The sequence below is a fragment of the Eptesicus fuscus genome, chromosome 7, assembly GCF_027574615.1.
Source record: "Eptesicus fuscus isolate TK198812 chromosome 7, DD_ASM_mEF_20220401, whole genome shotgun sequence".
In the NCBI taxonomy this organism is placed as follows: Eukaryota; Metazoa; Chordata; class Mammalia; order Chiroptera; family Vespertilionidae; genus Eptesicus; species Eptesicus fuscus.
The window spans coordinates 93,339,398-93,364,569 of NC_072479.1; the positions used below are offsets into that span (position 1 = coordinate 93,339,398).

Below are 25,172 nucleotides of genomic sequence, written 5' to 3' on the forward strand. Positions count from 1 at the left end.
CCCTCACCATTTGTCTTCAACACTGTACTGGAGGTTCTAGCCAGGGCAATCAGGAAAGAAAAAGAAATAAAAGGTAATCATATTGGAAAGAAGAAGTAGAACTGCATTTATTTTCATGTGACATAATCATAGTTGTAGAAAATCTAATGTACAAAAATTCCACTAGAACAAATGCTACCGTAGCCTAATTTGTATTATCGGAAAGCTGAAAACAATGCAATTGTCCACCAACAGGTGAATGAATAAACAAGTTCTAGGATAGTCACACAATGGAATGTTAGTCAGCAATAAAAAAGAATGAATTAAGGATATATGCAACAATGTGGATTAATTTCAAAATAATTATGCTAAGTGAAAAAAGCTGGACAAAAAAGTATTTTTAAAAGGATGTTTTAAAAAACTGGCAGTGCCAAATGCTGGGAAGAATATGGAACAATTAAACTCATTGCTGGTGGGAAAACAAAATGGTATGTCCACTTTGGAAAGTTGGGTGTTTGGGTTTTTTTTTTTTTTTTTACCTATAAATAATCACTTTATTTTTTATTGAATTTATTGGAGAGACATTGGTTAATGAAAATAAAAAGGTTTCAGATGGACAATCTATAATACATATCTGTATATTGTACTGGGTGTTTACCACCCCAAGTCTCCTTCCATAACCATTTATCCCTCCTTTAACCCCTTCTACCTCCCCTCAACCCCTTCTCTTCTGGCAATCACCATACTGTTGTCTGTGTTCATGAGTCTTTCTTTTTTTAATTTGCTTAATTCCTTCATTCTTCTTACCCAGTCCCCAAACCCATCTCCTCTGACAGCTGTCAGTCGGTTCTCTGTATCCATGAATCTGTCTCTATTTTGTTTGTTAGTTATTTTGTTCATTAGATTCCACATATAAGTGAAATCATATGGTAAATGTTTTTCTCTGACTGGCTTATTTCACTTAGCATAATAATCTCTAGCTTTATCCATGCTGTTGCAGAAGGTAAGATTCCTTCATTTTTACGGCTGAGTAGTATTCCATTGAGTAAATGTACCACAGCTTTTTTTTATCCCCTCATCTACTGATGGACACTTGAACTGCTTCCAAATCTAGCTATTGTAAATAATGCTGCAGTGAATATAGGGGTGCATTTATTTTTTTTAATTAGTGTTTCAGGTTACTTTGGAAAGTGGAAAATAGTGTGGTAGTTTTTTATAAAGTTAAATGTGAACTTAACTACACAACTCTATAATGCTATTGTTACATACTTACCCAAAAGAAATGAAGACATAGGTCCATACACAAACCTATACATAAATAATTATAGCAGCTTTATTTATAATTGTTAAAACATGGAAATGACTCAAAAGTTCAGTTGTACAAACATACAGTTTGTACATACATAAACCAACTGCACACGAACTATACAGTGAAAGACTACTCAACAGACAAAAGGAATCTACCTAATAAAAGAGTAACGTGCTAATTGACCATACCTTCGTGATGCCCACCAGCCAATCAGGAGTGAATATGCAAATTAACCCAACAAAGATGGTGGGTTAATTTGCATATGCAGGTGCCAAGCGGCCATGGCTGCAACGCAGGCATTCCGCATCACCCCAGCTGCTCCAGTTCTCTGGGCAGCGTGCAAAGGGCGAAGGCGGAAAGGTGGCTCCGGGCAGAGCCAAGGTGCTGCCGGCAGCCAGGGGAAGGAAGGCCCATTCTTGCATGAATCTTCATGCATCGGGCCTCTAGTGTACTAATAATACATACAGAGACATGGATGAATTGAAAGAGCATCATGCTAAGTGAAAGAAGATAGATCCAAAAGGCTACACACTGATTCCATTTACATGGAATTTTAAAAAGGGAAAACTATCAGATAACAGACCAGTGATTGCCAGGGGTGGGGGAGGGGTCAGAGTGTGGGGTGAGTGTGTGGCTGCATGGGGACACTGTTGGTGGTGATAGGAATAATCTGTATATTGATTATGGTGGTGGTTACAGAATCATATAAATTTGTCAAAATTCATAGAACTGTATATATAAAGTGTGAATTTTACTTTATGCACATTATAGCACAATAATAAGCAAAATAAAATATAAAAAACTGAGGATAATATAACACCACCTTAAATAAATATTTTTCTTTTCACATGAAAAAAAGCAGAACATCTTTTATAATCTTAAGATTAGAATTTGGCTACTATAATAAAATTTTGTTCTATTATAAAACAAAAATTATGAAAACTATTTCAGGTATTCTTACTGTTGTCAAAATCTTTTATTATTGAAGATTTATGTGTTCTAATCCAGAGACAATAGAGAGCTAACAATAGTTAGTGGCAAGTTACTTAGATGACCTAAAGTTACCTTTATCATCTCTGTTTTGCCTCTTTGTATACTGGCTGTTCGCTATCATATAGAAGATATAACCTGGGAATAAAAAAAAATGTAATGCTGGCTGTGCATGCTGAGCCTCTGCGGCTGCAGGCTGCTGCAAAACCTGGGTCTTCATTTCCCGCTGGTGACCCGCTGGCTTCATGGCCTCATGAAGCTGCTGGTCGGTTCGTTCTTGCCAAAGGGACCCAGTGCGCCTGCGTCATCGAGCAAACTGGCTACACACACCTTTCTGCAGGAGAGCTTCTTCGTGATGAAAAAGAAAACCCAGATTCAGAGTATGGTGAACTCACTGAAAAGTACATTAAAGATGGAAAGATTGTGCCAGTCGAGATAATCGCCAGTTTGTTAAAGAGGGAGATGGACCAGATAATGGCTGCGGATGCTCAGAAGAATAAATTCCAAGATCTGAAGACAACCTTCAAGGTTGGAACAAGACCATGGATGGGAAGGCAGATGTATCTTTTGTTCTGTTTTGTTTTGTTTTTTGTTTTTTAAATTGTGATAATGAGATCTGTATTGTAGGATGTCTTGAGAAGGGAAAGAGTAGTGGTGACAACAGAGAGAGCGTGGAAAAGAAAATTCAAACCTATCTTCCGTCCACAAAGCCAGTTATTGACTCACATGAAGAAATGGGGAAAGTCAAGAAAATAGATGCTTCTAAATCTGTGGGTGAAGTTTTTGATGAAGTTGTGAAGATTTTTGACAAAGAAGGCTAACTCTAAACTAAACCTGAAAACATCCTTAAAATCGTGCTTGAATATTGCTTTGATAGTTGCTATCACAATCCCTTTTTAAGGCAATTTCAATCTTTCATAATTACATCACCATTACTGGCCAGAAAGTATATAATAAGACAAATTAAATTTTTTATCTTCCAATTTTTTTTATTTTTATTTTTTCGTCACTAGTAGACAGTGAATTGGGGTCTAAATTTGTCTTAGCTGTGGTGCTCACAAAACAGAGAAGAGCATTAGCTAGTTCTCTGTTTTTATTCGATAAGGATATCCCTTTTATAGTTTGTGCCTTCTGTGAGCAAAACATTTTAGTATGTGCACATCCCTTTAGTGATTACAATGTGTCACGGTTAGGGATTCCTCACTTCCTCTTTTTCTTGAAGGTTTTAAGTTTCCAACCTGCTCAGTGAATTTGTGGACCAAGTTCCAAGGAACTTTTTGTGTAGTTAGTTCTTGCACAAAGAGTTTGGTAAACAAACTCATAAGATGAATTGCTAGAAGTGTTTTAGTATTTATCCAATAATTGACCATATCCTATAGAAAGGTAAGAAAATTTAGGCTACGTTTTAGTTTTACTACAACTTTACAAAACTATGTGACAGGGCATAGTCTGCTTCCAGAGGTTGCGATGGGAGCACTGGGGGCTCAGAGCCTAGCAGAATTGTCAGTTTTATTCTGATATAAATCTGAGGGTCACATGTGTTCCTTATGCTCTATTATATAGTGTTATTAATGATGAAATTGATCTCAACAAAATTCCCAGCACTGGAACCTTGAAATGCATGTACTAGATTTATGGTGAAGTGGTTTGGGGTTTTTTTGTTTTTTGGTTTTTTTGGGTTTGTTTTCTAGACTAAATATAAGGTTTAGTATAAAGTATAAGAAATCTAATGGTTAAACTTCCCATTTGTATTTTATTTTCTTGAATATTCTTTTCATAGTTATTTGTTTAAGAAGATTTAAAAATCACTGCACTTTGGTCAGAAAAATAATAAATATATTTTATAAATGAAAAAAGTGTAATGCTGCTTTCAATTATGGTTTAAGAAAAATGGAAAGAAAGAAGTGGAGAAGAAAGAAGAGGAGAAGGAAAAAAAAACATAATAGAATGCTCAACCTCACTTTGGGAATGAGATGTTTATTCTCTTGTGTCCTCTTGGAAGGGAAAAATCAATACTCAATTAACTTTATGAAAAATAGGCATTGTGACCTTCAAACCTTTTCAATATTTTTAAAATTTCAAGACCTCTAAAACCTGAAAGAAATCATTGTTTAGTTTCTGAAATGAATTTAACTATTTCTAATTTCATATGCAAAGAGACTTCTCTCCTAGAATAACACTCTGTACTCATATTTTTAGTCCTCCAACTTCTTCTTTGGTGAATTAGTGATTGGTGGGCTTTGGAGTCAAATCCCAATTCTACCACTTCTCAGCCATGTGGCCATGGGCTACAGTGTTCTCACGTGTACAGCGGGATGATACCTTTGTCCTTAGAGTTGATGGAAGATTAAACTAAGAATGTGTGTTTTAGGCATTAGTACCCTGTCCAGCTTAGGTTATACGGCACTCCAGTATAGTCCTTGCTGTTGTCTAGGTCATGCCACATTTTATTTCTTTCCTCCTTAGGCCATCATGGAGGGCAGTGGCCGGATAAGGGCGGAATCTTACCCTGACAGCAGCACTCTGGTTATCGATGTCGCAGAAAGAGATGATTCTGGTGTTTACAACATAAATCTGAAAAATGAAGCTGGAGAAGCACATGCCAGCATCAAGATTAAAGTTGTGGGTAAGTTGCCCTATCTGGTTTGGCTCAGTGGATAGGGCATTGGCCTCTGGACTAAAGGGTCCCAGGTTTGATTCCGGGCAGGGGCACATGCCGGGTTTTGGGCTCGATCCCCATGGGGGGGCGTGCAGGGGGCAGCCGATCAATGATTCTTTCTCATCATTGATGTTTCAATCTCTCTCTCCCTCTCCCTTCCTCTCTCTGAAATCAATATATATATATATATATATATATGTGTGTGTGTGTGTGTGTGTGTGTGTGTGTGTATGTATATGTATGTATATATATGTGTGTGTATATATAAAGTTGTGGTAAGTCCACTGGATCACTAAACTTCTAAAGACAAGTTGGCATGTCTAGATCATCAGCTCTTGATTCTCTCAACATTTCTGGGTAGGCAACAAAGAGAAACACAGTTTGGCTCTGTATTATAAATCACTGTCTTTCTTTATCTTTGATACTTCTTTTCTTTTCTTTCCTTCTCTTTTTCTTTCCTTCCTCTTTTTTGTGGCATGGAGGATATACTGCAGGAATGAGTAACTGAGACAGCCATTCTGGGTGGTGGTCAGTAGCTCTTCATAGTCATATTCTCTTTTGGTGTCCTCTAAAGTTACTGAAACAAATGTTAAATAATTTCCCACATCACAATCATTATAGAGGAATAAGTCTGTCTTGGTCCTTCGATGACCATCTAAGTACATTTTTCCTGAGCCTGAATCCAAGTGAAATGAGCCTAGCAGATTAATGGCGATCCTAGGTTCATGAACTCTTTATCGCACTTCAGATGTCCCTTAAACATATTTCAAATTGACCATAAACTAAGGTCATTTTATCAGGCACTGAACTATATTTACAAGACATGGTGACTTATCATTTTTACTTGGATTTTTATCAGTGGACATCTTGAATCTTCCAACTATTGTAAAATTCACAATAAACCATCCTGGATTCAGTTCTGCTGGAAGTTCACATTGTAGTTAAAAAAAGAAAACAAAATCACATTGGACATTTCATTTCTTAGTTACTATTCTCAAGGTAAAGAACAAGAGTCTTGGGTTCCATGTGGGGCTTGTTATCTAAGTTGTGACACTACTTTAAAGGATTCTTATTTTTATTTGGCTTACCTTCTCATATCTCAGATGAAGCATGAGTTTTTGCCCAAATTAGTTACTAAGTGCATTTCATTAAACATGCAGAAGTTCTCAGAAATAACACTGCTTCTATGATCATCACCAAAAAGCACATTTTCAAATTAACATGTTTCTTTGCATGTACTCTCTCTCTCTCTTATTTTATTCTATGTTTTTGTTTGCTACAGACATCCCTGATCCTCCAGTGGCACCGAATGTGACAGATGTGGGAGATGATTGGTGCATCATGAACTGGGAGCCTCCTGCCTATGATGGAGGGTCCCCAATCTTAGGTAACTGCATGCTGGTCAGTCTGTGGAACTGCCACTGGAGTTGGTGTCCTCTGTCCCATTAAGACAGAGTACATTAAAAATTAGTACAGAGTACATTAAAAATTTGGTATTTAGAGGAAAATTTATTATACTGTCTTTACGTATCCTTTCAAAATGAAATACTGTATTTTAGGATGCTCTGTATGTATTCAAGGGTTTTAATAGTCATGATGAATATTGTATGCTTGTGTGTTCTCTTTTTTGGTTGACATTTATATTTGACATAATATTTAATTATATTGAAACACTGTGAGTCTAACTTTAAACCATTCTAGTAAGTAAATGTCTAGTTTTGTAGAATTGTGTCTATGGGGAAATTTAGAGTTAAATACTTAGAGAATGTGCTTTCCCTATGGAACAAAAACTCTTTTCTACTTACTCAAAAAACTGGTCATTTCCCCTTCATATTGTTTGGACTCAGAACTAAATCTATTGCTCAACTATACCGACTCTATAAGTTGGTATGACCTATATGTCTATTATCTATTTTTCTCTTTTCTTCTTAGTACAATTCTAATTTTTTTTCTAGTCCTGTTATTTTTTCTTTCTCCTATGCTATTAATACTTGTATTTCCTTTCATCTCAAACAACTGATGAAATAAGGTGGTTTAAAAATGACATACATGACTCTTTGACTTAGAGTGCAGAGAATATTGGAAAATTGAAGAACTTCTAATGTCTGACAAAGTATAGTTTTGGAGACCAAGGAGAAAAAAAACTTGCATTTCTATTTTATGTCATCTGTAGGATACTTTATTGAGAGGAAAAAGAAGCAAAGCTCCAGGTGGATGAGGCTGAATTTTGAGCTCTGCAAAGAAACAACTTTTGAGCCCAAAAAAATGATTGAAGGCGTGGCCTACGAGGTCCGTATCTTTGCCGTCAATGCCATCGGCATCTCCAAGCCCAGTATGCCCTCCAAGCCATTCGTTCCTTTGGGTAAGTCAGGAGAGATGTGTTCTTTCCTGGAAATCATTACCCCAGATTATGATTGCTTCCTTCTGACCTCCAACTGGAGCCAATCTGTGAGCTTCTTAGAGTGGTGGGTGAGCAGGAGGTTGGAGGTGGTTAGGAGTAGTTTCTGACTAAGAAATTTGGTAGAGTTGAATGTCTTCCTAATGTTGGCCCTGGAATTGATGACCAGAATTCCAATGAGAGCTGTGGGTGGCTCCAGTTTCTGCTTCCCACTGAAAACATGTTGCTGAACTCACTGACACAGGACCACACGCCATTTGTCCTTCTGAAGGTACAAACCAGCACCGTGTGTAAACACTGTAACTAAAACAGATTGAGATCCGTTCAATGAAACACGCTTCAGAACTAGTCTTTGCTTTACAAGCACATCTTAAGTGTTATCTATTGAACCAAAAAAATCAGTTCAGCAAAGACAAAGAAACAGACGGTGAGGCCTTCGCTATTTTATAGTAGTGAGTTTTTTTTTTCAATAGAAAGACTTAATATAAGAGTTTGTACTTTAGAGAGTTATGGGAAATATATTCTAGATCATTAGATCCTAAACTTTGACTTTTTTCTAACTTCCTAGGGCCTCCCAGCCTCCACACTAACCTCCCAAATTGGAGGGAACATGTGGCAGCATTTTAAAATATTTCCATGTTGCCCAGCCAGCATGGCTCAGTGGTTAAGCATTGACCTGTGAACCAGGAGGTCATGCCTGGGTTGTCGGCTCAATCTCCAGTATGGGGCATGTATGAGGCAGCCGATCAATGATTCTCTCTCATTGTTGATGTTTCTATATCTCTCTCTCTTTTTCTTCTTCTCTGAAATCAATCCTATATAATAAAAGCCTAACATGCTAAGTGTTCTGTCATCCATTCAACCAATCAAAGCCTAATATGCTAATGATATGCTAAGGCCACTCAAACGCTCGCTATGACGTGCACTGACCACCAGGGGGCAGATGCTCTGACCAGTAGGTTAGCTTGCTGCTGGGGTCCGGCTGATCGGGACTGAATGAGATGGGCCAGACATGCCCTGGAGCCAACCTCCCGCGTCCCTCCCTGGCTGGCCAACTTCCCGCATCCCTCCCTGGCCTGCACCCTCTCGCAATCCGGGACCCCTCAGTGGATGTTGGAGAGCCTGTTTTGACCTGATCCCACTCAATGAGGAGCTGCCCCCTGGTGGTTAGTGCGCTCCCACAGGGCGAGTGCCGCTCAGCCAGAAGCTGGGCTCATGGCTGGTGAGTGTAGTGGTGGTGGCGGGAGCCTCTCCTGCCTCTGCAGCAGCACTAAGGATGTCCAATTGCCCTCCTCCATGGCAGCACTAAAGCCATCAATTGGACATCTCCCAAGGGCTCCCGGACTGCGAGAGGGGGCAGGCCAAAATGAGGGACCCCTCCCCCCGCCAACCCCCCCCCCAGTGCACGAATTTTGTGCATCGGGCCTCTAGTAAAAATATATTTTTTTAAATAAAATAAAATGTTTCCATGTCTAGCGGATCTTTACACACAGCATATGCTTGAGGAGTCTTCATTTAATTTTACTAAGACGTGGGTCTTCTGTGTATATTTTTATTTGTACCCTAGCTCCTTTTATTACCATTCCTGGTGCCACACCTCTGCAGTTAATAATTTCTTCTTTTTCTGTCTCTTTTATCTTTGAAGCTGTAACCAGCCCTCCTACACTTCTGGCTGTTGACAATGTAACTGACACCACTGTCACAATGAAGTGGCGGCCCCCAGATCAGATCGGTGCCGCAGGGTTAGATGGCTATGTGCTAGAGTATTGCCTTGAAGGAAGTAAGTACAACTCGTGGTTAAAATGAATACCATCATCACTAGGTGAGATATGCCCCCCCCCCCTTTCTTTGGTTTCTCTCTCTTGGGAACTCACCTCCTGCCTAGTGAAAATGACAAGCCAAAGGTCATCCTTCTAAGATGGATAAAAATTTAGCCCTTCTTTGATACTCGAGGCTAGCAAATTAAGATCTCAAAAATATCCTAGCTTGGCTGCCCGATGGGGCAGCACCATTGATCTAAGTCAAGATATAGGAGGGAAGGGATGCTGAAAATAGTTCAGGGACTTCCGGTTCTTGAATTGGTGGAATTAAGTTGTACCAAAGCAAAATAAAAGTCTAGATAGAATGAAGCGAATTAGAAATTCTCAACCCTAAACTGAGCAGAGGTCAGCAATCGAAAGAGCTGCCTCTTTCTGGGGAATAAAGAGCGACTACATACTTGGCTCTTTGGTGATCATCCCCTGCCTGCTAAAGTGGGAAACCAAAAGGAAGAAGAATTAAGGACAACTTGTTAGTGTTTAAAGGAAGCAGCGTTAAATCCCACGTGGAGTAGCAAATGGATTGCACATGTGGCAGTAACTTCTCTCAGGGCTTTGGCTACCTAAACATGTGATCACTCAAATTTAGGAGCAGAAAAGAAACAGGAAAACAATTGCTGATAAAAAAAAACACACACACATAGAAAAAGGGAAAATGGCACAAGAAAATAGGCCAGAGTGTACCGAAAGAAAACCAAAAAGGAGGTGAAATTCACTCAAAGCCTCTAATGTTTCTTGATTTCCTACTTGTCATGGTTTGAAAAATGTATGAATCAAACTGCCCCACCTCTGGACTCGGGCTCCATTCTAGACGATGGTAGGTAAACCACCCTCAGGGAAGCACATTCATATCCACAAAGGATGAGCCAAGGGGTAGCCTTAAGGAAAACGTTTTGGACCCCAAACTTTAACTTGGGTCTCACGTGAAGGACAGAGAGACCACAGAGCACACCTGGGAAATCAGGAGCGTGACTACAAATGCACCTCCCCAGGAGGCAACACCGGGATGGAGAAGAAACTTCTTATGAAGAGAAAACTGCTGAGAAAGAAACCGCTGGCCCTGGATGGGGGCACCTGTGGGAATGGCCAGGGGTGGTCAGCGGGGAAGAAGGGGAGGGGGGATGAAGCCTCCTGGTAACACTCAGTTCCATTTACATGCGCTGCGCTCACAGAGCACTGGGTTTATTTCTCCAGGGCTTAGAAAGCCACTAACCAAAACCAGTGGGGACAATTCTAAGGACGTTCCCAGAGGTATCCAGTATGGGAGGGGGGCAACAGATAAACTCTTGAGAGCTTAATATGGTTGATTCCCATTGTATTCCCCTCCCCCCACCATTTCAAAAAATCATGAGCACTTCACTCTGTTGTCTATATCACCCAGAATTCCCCAATCTTATATGTGTTGTGGCTGCTGACCACGAACCTTTTGTATATGTATGACCCGGAGCAAATTCTTTACTCTTTTCTTTCTGATAGGTTTAAAAAGTAAGAAGATACAGCAAAATGATACATGGCTGTCATTTTGATGTTGCCCACCTTAGATAAAATACAACGAAGTGTATTTTACATGATTTTGTGTGTGGTCTGTGTAGATATATATGTATAAGCCTATACATATATATATGTACACAGTCATTATTATGTATATATTTTGCCACATAACGTTTTGGAATTAGCTTTCTATGGAACGTGTACATCTTTCTTCTTGCAGTCTTTTCTTACTTCTTTCATGTGGCTGACCTATTCTTCATTCTCTTTTAATGGCTGTTGTCCTCCAGACTAATTTTCTGTAGTGTTTAATGCTTTTCGACATGTCAGGTTTTATTCTGTGAGAGAATTCTTCCTTCTATAAGATGGTGTGTTGGTTTTGACTCTGCCTTTCTCTTGTTTGTTTTTTTTTAACGCCTGCAGCATTTTACTCTTCTCTGTTTTCTTCCTTCACTCTCGCTCCTTCTTCTCTTTGCTTCCCTCAGCGAAAGTGGTTCAAAGGTGAAGGGATCAGCTAGTTTTGTTCCCCTAGGGTCCCATTGCGTCCCGATTTCTCTTGAAATTTTCTTCTTTACTAGTTCTTTGCTCTTCCGTGCACGTTTTCTGCCTCCTGATTTCACTTGCTCATCAATTGTCTCTTGACTATGAGAATGTCAACACAGTAGTTCCCAAACCAACCACGGCTTAAAGATGTATCTCTTTTTCAAAGTCCTAAGTAATTTTTATTATCAACATACACTCCCAGCCACCAGGATATTCTGGCTTCCTGCTCCTTCTCCCTGATACTAGTACTCCTACAAGGGTTGGAATAAGACAGTAGAGAAATTCCATGGGGGCCAGTGCAGTCCCGATACCCAGAAAGTCATCATGCCAAACCAGCGGGGTGTGCCCTTGGCCACCCTGTGAGCCAGCACCATCTCCTCCACTCTTGCAGAATGCAGAGACCAGCTGGCTCCCTTGTCTTCTTGACCAACAGCTTGCTCTCCTGGCAACCAGGGGCTGCCTCCTCAGCAGCCGGGGCAGTTTCCATTTCCTTTGAGAATTAGAGCCCTGGTAAGACAGGGTTGGCCTTATTATGAGTGTCCTCACTCCCAGACTGATGCATGAACCCCATCACAGGAGCACTTCATTCCCTGGGAACTTGGAGGACCCTCCCAGGCTGGGGTGGCTGGGGCAGGAGCAAGGATGGGCTGTTCCACTGTGCACTGCTCCCCTGTGGAGTCCAGGGCCTGCTCCTCCCTTCTCTTCAGGGTCTTGCCTGGTTCTTCTCTAACTCTTGCTCCCACCGCTGGAGGTGCTTCAGGCTCCTTTCTCCTCCTCTTCTCTGTGGCCGGTGCCACAGGACAAAAACCACAGTCTGAGCAAAGCAGGCCATGCCCCTCCTCAGGAACCCGTCCTGCCCCCCCTAACGTGTTTGGTCTCTTCCGTCACTGCTCTGAAGACAAATATCTTTGCATACTTTGCATACTTTACTAACAGAGAATGCTGACTACTGATACATAGTCTTCTGGTGTGACAGTGGGTGTCTTTAATTAATTTTAATGACGGATTCTCAAAGGTACATCAGCAAAACAGTCTGATGAAAATGGGGAGGCTGCATATGATCTGTCGTCAGGTAAAGTATTCTCTGAAAGCTTTCACACTTTCTTACTCTATGATAAAGTTTCTGGGAATGCCCATAGCCCAGCATGAAGTACACCCACCATCCGTACACACAAGGGAAGTCCTTAGAGATGGAGGGAGGCGGGCGCGGGCAGTGAGTTCAGAATGTGGGATCCAAGCCTTCTTTTGTCCTGTGGGCATAATGCATAGGAACTTTCAGAAGCTGGAATAGTTATTAGCCCCGGATGCTGGCTTGAGGTGGAAGAATTGTGCCAACTCCTTAGGAGGTCTCGGCCCCTGCGCTTCATGGGCATGTGTGTATTGTCTTCGTAAATGGGAGCATGATCAGATTCCCTATCCTCATGTTTGCATCTCATAGTAATAAACTAGCATCTGATAGTAATAAACCAGAGAGATCATATGACTGGAAAGTTACTATAAAATCCTGTCTCTCATTCAGAAGAGTAACGTTTTCCTGTGTTTCTGAACTTTAATGTACATGGATGACTAGCTATCATGGTTACATCTTTCATTGTACAACTGCTGCCAAATTCTTTGGAACAGTTATTATGCAAGAGACCCTAGTATCCTGAATAGAGGTTTTTCCAGAAATAACAGAATCTGATTGTCCTTCTTCCTGTTATTTGCGTTAGCCAGTATAGGCCATTTTTCATTTAAGTATGAAAAATGCCCAGCCACACACGTGGTCTGAGTCCAGGCCAAATGATGCAATTATGAGTAAAATACTAATTTGGAGTTGACTGTACTGGTTAAGATTATTGTTTCTCTAAACACCGCTTTGCCTTCTTTTTCTTTTGTGGATTTTAGCTGAGGACTGGATAGTTGCAAACACAGATCTGATCGACAAGACCAAGTTCACCATCACGGGTCTGCCCACGGATGCGAAGATCTTTGTGCGTGTGAAGGCGGTGAACGCAGCCGGTGCCAGCGAGCCCAAATACTACTCTCAGCCCATCCTTGTGAAGGAAATCATAGGTAGGTGGTGAGCCTTTCAACGGGTTACCTCCCTTTTACATTACTTGCTTTTATTTCTTAAATCTCTTTCTTCTTCAAAACTTTCTATTTCGTTATCACTCCTTTGATATTGTATTCATGCTTCCTGGGAGTTAAAAATAACAAAACAGCCCAGCCTGTATGGCTCAGTGGTTAAGCACTGACCCATGCACCAAAAGGTCACTGGTTAGATTCCCAGTCAGGGCACATTGCCTGGGTTGCAGGCTCCATCTCCAGTAGAGGGTGTGCAGGACGCAGCTGATCAATGATGTTTCTATCTCTCCCTCTCTCTAAAGTCAATAAAAACATATTTTAAAATTAAAAAAACAAACAAAACACAGCTCTTTTCAGGCAGTGTGGAGGGTAGCCTGGGTTTATAACTTGGTATGAGGACCAGTTAGTTAGCCTCACTGGTTCTTCACCATTGACTTGAGAGAGAGAGAGAACTGGTAATCTGGACACGCTGTTAGACATCTGCTCTAATGCTGTGAAAGTGCTCATGGGTAAAACTGCTGGGGCCTTAGTGTGGATCAAGTCGGTGCCACCAACTGTTACTCTTTCTTATCTTCCTCCCCACCATGCACTTGCAGCTAAAATAAAAGGGCCAGTGTTGCCTTGGAGTGTTCTTTTATTTTTAAATATATATATATTTTTATATTATATATATATATATATTTATTGAATTTTTTACAGAGAGGAAGGGAGAGGGATAGAGAGTTAGAAACATCAATGAGAAAGAAAAATCAATTCAGCTGCCTCCTGCATACTCCCTGCTGGGGATGTGCCCGCAACCAAGGTACATGCCCTTGACCGGAATTGAACCTGGGACCCTTCAGTCTGCAGGCTGACGCTCTATCCACTGAGCCAAACCGGTCAGGGCTGGAGTGTTCTTGATGTGGCATAAAATCATTAGTAATATTAAAGCTTGGTGCCTGAGCACACTTTTTTATTTTTCCTATACTCTGCAACAATAAAATGCACAGTATGCATGATGCCCTGTGCTGTGTACTGTAGTATAATGGTTGTTTCTAGGAAAAGCCCTCGTGCAACTGAATTAGAGGCTAAACTAGTGACTTGTTTCATGAAATTCCATTTTTCCTTGAAAGAATGACCATGGGACAAACAATGTCTTGTCAGATTTGGTTACCTGGCAGACATTTTCTAGAAAATGAATGGCGCGAGCCTGTCACTTCAAGGAAAACAATTTACAGTATTGGTTGTCAACTTGTCAATGAAATAAAAATGAGCTTTTCAGCAAAAATTAGAATTTTGGAAAAATGTTATCCATCACCCTGGACTTGGCAGCTCTCTAAAACTTAAAAATGTTTCCATCATTTATTAGCTATGTGGTCTTGGGTAAGAGACTTGATCTTTCTGAGCCTTGATTTCTTCATCTGCACAAGGGAGAAAGTTACTATAAAATGCCAACAGAATCATCTCAATGGTGTCTATAGACCTTTAATGGATTGTTCATTGGAGAATATACTCCCTGTTGGACACTATGAAAAATATGTACAAGGTCCCAAGAGAAAATTTGGTGTTTTTCTATAAAGTTGCTTTAGGCTTATAATGGCAATAAAAATAAGAAGTTGCAATAAAATCAAAGAGATTAAGGATAATTTTTTTGTGTGTTAAACTGTTAAAACATTTCTTGGAAGAAATCAATTGGAACCAGAGTTACCCTATATTATCTATTGGTGGCCCATCTAAGTTTTACTGCAAAGACGAGCAGTGAGCATCATGTCAGCATGCTAATATAAGGCTATTTCCAGTGCCCTATACTGATCACAAAATTGTGCTATGCTCCTCTCACGCAGAGCCTCCAAAGATTCGCATCCCACGGCACCTGAAGCAAACCTATATCCGCAGAGTTGGAGAAGCTGTCAACCTGGTTATACCTTTCCAGGTAACAATTCAGGGCTCGCTCATTTTCTCTTTCAATGCTGGGGTGTTTAAGAAGACAGGGGAGATGCTCTAGTGTTGACGTTCATCAGGACTCAGGATTTTCTGCAAGGGAGAAACTAAATAAGAGATTTGGGGAGTGATGATCTCCTGCTGTAAAAGAGAAATGGATAAAACTGTCATAGATTTTCCTTCTGCATGACACAAATGAGACCTGAAGCTCTGGGACTCTGGTGGGGCAGGGAGGAAACATCGAGGAGAAACCAAAACAAGAAATGCTTGGAGACTCTTTCTGGCCCTACACATCTGTTAAACTGACCTTCATTTGCAGTGAAGTTCTCAGGAAAACAACGTGGGATTACTTCTCACAATTACCCCAAACCAAGCAGAATTCCAATAAAGGACATTTACTGAAATTTGATGTCTCAATGCCACTAACTGGAAAAAATGTGAGCATTGTTAACTCATTGCTCCATCGAAAGAATTTGTTGTTTATAAGATTAACTAGACTTTGCCTGCAGTAATCAGTTTTGGTCTCACACACACACTGCATCATCACACCCTTACTTATTTGACACTTTTTTTTTTTTTTGCCTCTGTTTAATGGAACTTTCTGTGATGGAGGAAATATTTATATGTGGGCTCTCCAACACGGTAACCAGCAGCCAAATGTGGCTGTTGAACACTTGAAATGTGCAACTAGGAATTTTCAAGTTTTTTAAATTATAACTAATTTCAGTTTAACTAGCCACATGTTCTATTATATCAGACAGCATGGCCTTAGAATGTAGGTCCCTGTGCACATTTGAAAACACACACACACACACACAGACACAGAGAGAGAGAGAGAGAGAGAGAGAGAGAGAGAGAGAGAGAGAGTTCAAACTCAGAGCCTCATGAAAACCAAGCTAACAAGACAGTCAACTCAAGCCAATGGCCCATACCTTAGAAGAGGCAGCTTGTTACCTTCCACATACACCATGTGTGAAATCAGAATGAAAGCCAGGGAGGACGTGAGTGTAAACACAGTAGAGGGGGAAGGAGATGACTTGGCAAGGTTCCTCCCACTTCTCTCCTCCACAGCCTCACATAAAAGAAGGAGTTGGGACAAGACAACACTCAGGACCCAGCCCCAGCGCTGGACTGGAGCTGCTGAATCATTTCTACCTCTAGGGCTCATCCCAGTTCCCAGATCTTGGGGGTCTGTGTGTTTCATTTCTGTCACTGGGTCTGGGAGAGGAAAGAGCATGAGAACAGGGACCTCGTAGGTATGGCCTCCCAGGGGCTGCTTAGCTGCCAGGAGGGGGCTGACAAGACTGCTCCACGTTTGTATAACCTCTACAGTTCTCATAAACATTTTCTCATTTAATTTGAAAAAATACCTTGTGAGGCAGGAAGGGCAGATTGCTTTATCCTCGTTTGAAAAGAGAAGGCACTGATGGTCAGAGAAGTTAAGTGACTTGCCCAAGGTCACACAGCAAGTAAATGGCAGTACCAAGAGCAGAGTCCATGTCTCCTGACACTTAATCCAGTGCTTTTCTTACTTTATATGTTATTAGAGAACTCAATAATCCCTCCCCCTCCCCCAGTAGTTAAGAGCATACATTTAAGGAAAGACCTGGAATTGATTTTCCTTATCTTAACCATATTGTTCTCTACTGTCCATGTGCAAGTCTAAGCACCCCAGCCATTTTTCCAGCTCTGTGGGCGGGGGTTTGATGTGTGTCTTTCACATTCCTTATCATAACCTGTCAATAAGCCGCACTAGGAGCCGGCACATTCTTTATCATAGCCTATCAATAAGCCACAATAGGAGCTGTCACATTCTTTATCATAGCCTATCAATAAGCCGCACTAGGAGCTGTAGGAAGGCTTTGCCTCATCTGACTGAGTGAATATTTGGTTTCCACCTTCGGGGTGAGCCTGGGAGCTCAGGAATCCTAGGAAGTTTCTTTATGATATAAACTGAAACTCATATCCATGAGTGAGATTATAATTTCTCAAAGTCTGTTGTTGTTGTTTTTAGATTGATTTCAGAGAAGAAGGTAGAGGGAAAGAGAGAGAGAAAAAAACACACACACACACATCAATGATGAGAGAAAACCATTGATTGGCTGCCTCCTGTACATCCCTCACTGGGGATGGAGCCCGAAACCCGGGCATGTGCCCTGACTGGGAATCAGACCACAACTTCCCAGTTCATAGGTCGACATTCAACTACTGAGCCACTCTGGCTAGGCACAAAATCTGCTTTGAGAGAATAGTTTCAACAACTATAAAAAAAAAAAAAAAGAAAAGAATTATAGACAAGTCTGAAATGAGCTGGAATAAAAGGTGGGATAATCATCATTCACATTTAGATGATATTAATAAAACACTTAGGTAGTGTACAGAAGCTTTCAAAGAACTTTATAACCACCTGTGAGGCAGTACTGTCCTTGTTCATGTTTCACAAATTAGGAAACTGAGGCACAGAGAGTTTAAGTAACTTGCCCAAGGAAACACAGCTATTCAGTGGTAGAATCAGAGTCCAAATATAGACTCCAGGGCCCCAGAGCCCATGCTCTTGGCCATTATGCTGTGCTGTGCAGGCTTTGGAGCTAGAGAAGACCCGGCAGTAAAACCTGGTTCTAATGCTTCCTTAGCTGCAAGGCCTTGGGCAAGTCATTTAACTCCTTATCCAAAAAATGAGGACAATGATACTATCTTGATATGAAGATTGCGGGAAATGATAAACTTCATGTAGCTAATGTAGTGCCTTGTACGCAGAATATAACTAAGGCAGCGAGAATTACTGTGGCTGCTGTAGTTGTCTACCACCAGGCTCTTTGCCAACTTTGCCTTGAACAGGGCAAGACATTGTCATTTTTTTGTTAATAGTAGAAGAAAACAAACATTGAGACAATCTGACTTCCCTCCCCCTCTACTTTCTCTGTCTTCCTTTTTAGGGAAAACCAAGACCAGAATTAACTTGGAAGAAGGATGGTGCCGAAATTGATAAAAATCAAATCAACATTCGCAACTCTGAGACTGACACGATCGTATTTATCAGAAAAGCGGAGCGGAGCCACTCAGGGAAATACGATCTGGAAGTCAAAGTGGAGAAATTCGTGGAAAGCGCGTCGATCGACATCCAGATCGTGGGTAGGTTTGGAAGAAGGAACTAGAACGTCCTGTCAACTCAGGATTTGGACTAATTGTCCTTGTCATTAAGGCTAAAGCAACAATTTGTGTGAGGCAGGCTCTACATAAAATTCTTTTTAAAAAATTTCTTAACATAAATTAATAAGGTTTGTTAGCATTTCCGAACAATTTTTCACTAAAAGGACTAATCATGGGAGACGGGGCATCTATATTAAAGAAAATTAATGGATATACTTTTTAGTGGAAAACATCTGTATTGCTTTACAATTCAGTCCTCTCGTACTCTGTTTCTCAACTCCCCAACAATAGAACTACTTCCTGTGTTGAATTCTTGCATAGAAAACATTGTAGATTCTGGACACAGCCAGTATCAGCTTATGTTCCCAATTAGGCAGCCTAGCCTTGTGATCCAATACTAGTAGGCTGCCCTGGAGGGCTAATTAATAAGGTCTGAGATTTCATTTTAATTTTCTTTTCAAAATCCTTTTTCCCCCCCAGGAAGATGAAAATCAAGTTTCCAGATAAGCTTAGCTAGAGTGCATTCCACTTCTCTGAAGTTTAAGAATGGTACAAGTAATGTGGGTAGAGATGCAGGGAGGGAGGGACGTTTTAAAATATCCTCCTGAAGCAACGCGTAGGTTGGCGGGAAAGTGACCTTCCCGTGATGCTGTGAATTAATCCTGTAGACCGTCCGGGTCCACCCCAACTTGTGAAGATTGAGGATGTCTGGGGAGAGAATGTGGCCCTAACATGGACACCACCAAAGGACGATGGAAATGCGGCCATTACGGGGTACACGATCCAGAAGGCTGACAAGAAGAGCATGGTAAGGCCTGGCTTTCTCTGGTTCAGCAGCAGCAAAATCACATTTCAGCAGAAGTAAAGGGGGAAGCAGGAGGTCCTCTCTCATGAGGAACCCATGGGGCCATGGAGAGATGAGCTGACTTAAGAGTCAGACTTGAATCCCAGCATTGCCGCTTAAGACCACATGCACATGGACATCATTTTGATCTCCATCTTCCCTGTCTATCATGTAGGTTCATGAATACTTACTTTGCTTGGTTATCATGAAGCTAAAATAATAATAAAAATAATAATACTATCTAATAAGGAGGGAATATGCTAATTGACTGTCACACCCTCACAAAGATGGCGGCGCCCACAGCCACAAGATGGCGGCGTCCAGTCCCCTCAGCCCTGCTGGGGTGGCAGGCATGCAGCATCTGCCTCCAGAGTCCCCCAGTCCCCTCAGCCCCCCAGCTGCCCAGGGCCGACCCAAGGCGCAGGCAAGCCTCAGATGGTGGCTGCCCAGCCACCCAGGGCTGGCCTGAGACATAGACAAGTCGCCAATTGTGACTGCCCAGCCCTCGAGGGCCTGCCTGAGGCTTGCCTGCACCTTGGATGGCAGCTGCCCAGCTGCCCAGGGCCGCCTGAGGCTCAGGTAACCAGGGCTGGCCGAGGCTTGTGCTGCCGGCAGTGGCAGCAGCAGAGGTGTGATGGGGGTGTCGCCTTCCCCTGATCGCTAGGTCACCTCCCGCCCCTGAGGGCTCCCGGACTGTGAGAGGGGGCAGACTGGGCTGAGGGACTCCCCCTCCAGTGCATGAGTTTTCACACACTGGGCCTCTAGTAATAATAATAAAAAATAAAAGCACCTGACACAATGCTTAACAGAATTTTATAGATTCATTTGTTCAACAAATATTTACTCACTCTATTCTGACACAGATTTACACCCATGCAACTCTTTCTCCTTGTAGAATAAATGTTGAATATCATGGTTGCTAGTTAGAAAAAAAATACTCTAAAGGGAACAGCATGTGCAAAGGTCCTGAGGAAGGAAGGAGCTTGGGTGTTCAAGAAGAAACCCAGCCCGGCCAGTGTGGCTCAGTGGTTGAGCATTGACCTATGAACCAGGAGGTCATGGTTCAATTCCTAGTCAGGGCACATGCCCAGGCTGTGGGCTAGATCCCCAGTAGGGGGCATGCAGAAAGTAGCCAATCAATGATTCTCTCTCATCATTGATGTTTCTCTCTCTGTCCCTTTCCCTTCCTCTCTGAAATCAATAAAAATATATATTTTTTTTAAATAAGAAACTCAGAGTATGAATTATTACTATCCATGTTTTATAGATGAGGAAACTGAGGCTCAGAAAGTATAAATGACTTGCTTGAAATCAATAGATTTTAAATGTTAGAGTGTCGGTCTTCCTAAATCTGAATCCATCCACTGCAACCTGCCTGTAAGTGAATGAAGGATTAAATGAAAGTTTGGACATACCATGGCATAGAGCCATTTTTCACTCTCATAGGAAGAGTAAAACATCTGTTGAACTTATTGGGATGACATTGGTTGATAAAATTATATAGGTTTCAGGTGGACAATTCTATAATACATCATCTGTATATTGTATTGTGTGTTCAACACCCAGAGTAAAGTCTCCTTCCATCACCATTTATCCCCCCTTTACCATCTTCTATCTCCTCCCACCCCCATAAGAAGTCTTTAAACATTTAAACCAGTAGACAGCAGTAAGAACATAGGTTATGAAATTACATAGTGATAATAGAACAAGGGAGGGGAGTTGGGAAGGGCCATTTAAGCCCCACCTTTTCATAAACTATTTCTAGCATGTTTCCCCCCACCCCCACCCCAATGGGTGTTATGTGACAACATGAGATTTGTCATTTAAAGCAACATCTTTTAGCAAAACATGGGCAGCTTGAGAGCTGGATCAATGGATGACTTTGCAAGGGAAGTACTGCACGTCTTGAATTTCCTTAACACTGAGGGCTCTCCTCTGGACTGTGGCTTAGAGACTGGCAGTGAATCCAGAGGTACCACATTTCCTTCAGGTGGTACCTCCATTCTTCCATCCCCGTCAGACTTGCTCAATATTTGTTTTCTTAGATACCTAGTCAAGTTTAGATGAGCCAATACTTTCCTGATGCTTCATATGTCTCAGGTCTGCCTGGTGACAGGGGATGATCCCTAACCCCTACACCTCTGTGTTTCTGTTGCATTTCAGCAGGGGCAGACCTATGGACCCCAAGATGCTCACTCTGCCCAGTGCACTTCCCAGGAGATCACTGTACCATTGCCTTGTTGTGGCTACAGATGCTATTCTTCACTTAAATTCCTATAGTCTTTCATACCTTCCATAAAAATTGTTTTCATTATCTGTGCCAACATACAAGGGTAGGTAAAAGTAGATTTACAGTTGAGATTACATGGAACACAAAGTTTATTCTTGTATTATTTATTAATTATTGTATTATCTTTCATAGGAATAACTGTAAACCTACTTTTGCCCACCTGTGTATTTATTTATTCAGTCATTTACTATGGGTTGAGCACACTTCTAGCTGCTAGAAAAAAGAAGGAAGGAAGGAAGGAAGGAAGGAAGGAAGGAAGGAAGGAAGGAAGGAAGGAAGGAAGGAGGGAGGGAGGGAGGGAGGGAGGGAGGGAGAGAGGGAGGGGGAGGGAGGGAAGGAAGGAAGAAAGGAAGGAAGGAAGGAAGGAAGGAAGGAAGGAAGGAAGGAAGGAAGGAAGGAAGGAAGGAAGGAAAGAAGAGAGGGAGAGAGGGAGGGAGGGAGGGAAGGACAGCTTCTAAGCACACTCAGTCTAGGCAAGAAGAAAGACATAAAAACAAATGACAAAACAATATAACAAATGTTGGAATAAAGGTTTATATAAAGTGCTTTGGATATAAAAAAGGGCATAAATACATTTGTTTGCTGTCTTAAAATATGCAAAGTACATATATAATATGGCCCCTAAAAGTTGTTAAGAAAAATTCTTTCCTTTATGAACTTTTTTGTCAGCAAGCGTGTTTTCTCAATTAGTGGTCTCAAACATATGTGACGCAATGGGAATTTCCACTGGTTGCCGGATAAATATTGAGACTACTATATTTTTTGGTATGGTGAAGGGAAAAAAAAGAAAAAAAAAGTTTAGCTTCTCATTTATTCATTCATTCATTCATCCATTATAGTACTTAATAAACATTTATTTTGTGCAAGGTACCTACTATGTGCCAGGTATTGTGATAGGCACTAGGGATACAAGGAGAGAGAAGAAACATCTGTCTTTAACATCCTGGCTTGTTCACACCAGTGATGGGTGGGGTAGAGAATAAACAAGTCAAACAGTAAATATATAATTTAAGGTAGCAAATGCTGTGAAGAAAACTTCTTCAGGTTAAGGTGACAGAGTGTGGCCTAAGTAGAGCAATGGAAAGCTGAACAGTTAGGGAGGAGGTGAGATCTGAGCAAAGACCTAAAAAAACCTGTGTTGATAATATTAGGCAAATTTGTTGAACAATTTTAATTTTTCTCTGGTGATTTAGCATCATCTCAGAATAGATATGTTGGCAATAAAATGTTATAATTACATTTTGTTATATAAAAGGTAGGTAAGTAGACAAGTAGATTGATAGATGACAGACTGTACAGTTATAAGAAAAGTATAAAGGTAGTAGTTGACATCTAGGGTATATGATTCTAATGTATAAATGAAGATTAAATTATACAAGTATAAATCAATTATAAAGTATTAAATAAATTAAATGTACATAGTTATTGCTCTCAAGATAAAAATTAGTGCTATTTTTCTTTAATGAATGAAACATCCCTGATATTTTATTCTAATCAACAGTTGGACTAGTTGTGTATTTTTAGGTGATTTTCCTCAAATTGTTTTTCCTTCAGGAATGGTTCACTGTCATTGAGCACTATCACCGAACCCATGCCACCATTACTGAACTGGTCATAGGCAATGAATATTACTTCCGGGTCTTTGCTGAAAACATGTGTGGCCTCAGTGAAAATGCAACAATGACTAAAGAGAGTGCTGTGATCGCCAAGGATGGTGAGTGGGCTGATTAAGGGGGCTCTCACCCAATTCCAGTGAGTGGAGGTTTGGGGGAGTTTCCTGACACCAAACAAGTCTTAGACACCAGCTGGATGTCCCACAATTCCACTCCATTCTGCCATTACCCAGAGATAGCATCAGAATCCACAGGTTCCAGGCTCAGTCCCACAAGAATGTCCACACCTCCCACTTCAAATGCCAATTGCAAGTCCAAGCTGTCTCCTGTGCTTCTGACTAATGGGCTGTAAACCAGAGGTGCCAATGACCCCCTCCTCAGGTTTGATTAACTTCCTAGAGTAGCTCACAGAACTCAGAGAAACTTGCTATCTACTGTATCACTGGTTTAATAGAAAAGATTGTAACTCAGGAACATCCAGATGGGAGAGGGGCAAAGGCAAAGGATGGGGAATGGGCATGGAGTTTCCAAGCTCTCAGAGCGCCATCACTCTCCTAGAATCTCCCAGTGTTCACCAATCCAGAAGCTCTACAAACATGTCCTTTTTGGTTTTTAGGGAGGCTTCATTACACAGCCGTGGTTGATTAAATCTCCAGCCCCTCTCTCCTCCTTAGAGGTCTGGGGGTGGGACTAAAAGTTCCAACCCACTAATCACAAAGTTGGTTCCTTTGGCAGTCCCTAGGTGGCGGTGTGTGTATGCACGCGCGCCAAATGCTACCTCATTAACATAACAAAAGACACCTTTTAACTCTCCTTGATTAGGAAATTTCAAGGGTTTTAGGAGCTCTGTGCCAGAAATGGGGATAAAGACCAAATGTATGTTTCTTATTTTAAATCACAATTTCACAACTAGACATCTGGAGACTGAAAGAAAAAGAAATGTGGTGAAAGGAAATAAAATTATAAGCACATATTTTTAAATTATGGTAAAAATGTCCAAGTAAATAATAAATTTAAAAGTAAAATTTTTAGAGGAAAATTATATTATTATTGCATTTTTAATGACAGACTATACAGTTATAAGAAAAGTATAAAGGTAGTAGCTGTAATTCATTCCAACTTCTGGGCAGTAGCTATATAAATGCCTAAATTCACAAGGATAGGAAAAAGTAGATATTGACTTATGGAGCGTGGGTTACTTCTATTCTTAGACACCTTCAAAGTACCTACACATGAGACCCATGAAATGGGTGAGGCTGAATTCCATGCCTATCATTTCATTTCCTCATCACTGTCACAGTAAAACGCATTGTTGATCAAAATACTCTGACACCAAATTCTTCTCAATATTTGTTTCAGTGTCAGATGACCACTCTGCCCCCCTGTGGGATATGTGTACCCTCCAGAATGAATGCTGTGTGGTGTTCACTTGTGTTTTTACATGTTTGTTTGTTTTTTAAGTTCAGGGAAGTTTTCCTGGCGAGTAAAGTATGCCAAGAATAATACAGTCTCAGGCCAGTTTGTGAATTTCTAATGCTTGTTTTTAAGGTAAAGTCTACAAAAATCCAGTGTATGAAGACTTTGATTTCACAGAGGCGCCCATGTTCACTCAGCCTTTGGTCAACACCTACGCTGTAGCTGGGTACAATGCCACTCTGAACTGCAGTGTGAGAGGAAATCCCAAGGTACCATGTTTGTTAGTTTTTTAATCACATTAGTTAAATTGAAGAATTAACCTGAAACTCTCCCTTTTGTATTTGCCACAGTATAAATATAAGTAGGAATACAAACGGACCCTCCAACTGCTGTTTGTGTCTTATCCTGGGGTTGGAGGGTGGTATTGTTGGAAAATTAGGTACACTATTTAAGTAGTAAAAAATGTTTACATTTCTTTACTAAATAAGGAATTCATTCTAAGGAAAAACCGAATCACCTGTTGTAAAAAGAACTGAGAGGTGAGGAGATGGAAGTAATATTGTTTCACCTGAAAAATTAGGTGGAAATATTGATTCATCAAGTTTTCTCTAATAGATTAAGACAAATGATGATACTATAATGCAAAGCAGAATGTAGAGTGTGCTATATTAAGGGTACTGAGTACTTGG

General features: G+C 40.9%; 1 protein-coding gene and 1 pseudogene across 2 annotated transcripts in view; both read left to right on the top strand.

Moving 5' to 3' along the window:
• Nucleotides 1-25,172, top strand: part of MYBPC1 (myosin binding protein C1) — a 93,853-nt gene that overhangs the window by 61,806 nt on the left and 6,875 nt on the right. Inside the window, exons 19-30 of one of the 2 annotated variants that reach the window (XM_054719408.1) lie at nt 4,745-4,904; nt 6,220-6,324; nt 7,111-7,299; nt 8,981-9,115; nt 10,629-10,637; nt 12,199-12,255; nt 13,071-13,238; nt 15,074-15,162; nt 18,107-18,302; nt 18,989-19,128; nt 23,009-23,168; nt 24,616-24,752. In XM_054719408.1, the coding sequence (XP_054575383.1) occupies nt 4,745-4,904; nt 6,220-6,324; nt 7,111-7,299; nt 8,981-9,115; nt 10,629-10,637; nt 12,199-12,255; nt 13,071-13,238; nt 15,074-15,162; nt 18,107-18,302; nt 18,989-19,128; nt 23,009-23,168; nt 24,616-24,752 (1,545 nt within the window). The remainder of the gene's footprint in view (nt 1-4,744; nt 4,905-6,219; nt 6,325-7,110; nt 7,300-8,980; nt 9,116-10,628; nt 10,638-12,198; nt 12,256-13,070; nt 13,239-15,073; nt 15,163-18,106; nt 18,303-18,988; nt 19,129-23,008; nt 23,169-24,615; nt 24,753-25,172) is intronic. The other variant, XM_054719407.1, reaches the window with a different exon arrangement.
• LOC103288961 (UMP-CMP kinase-like) lies at nt 2,451-3,099 on the top strand (annotated as a pseudogene).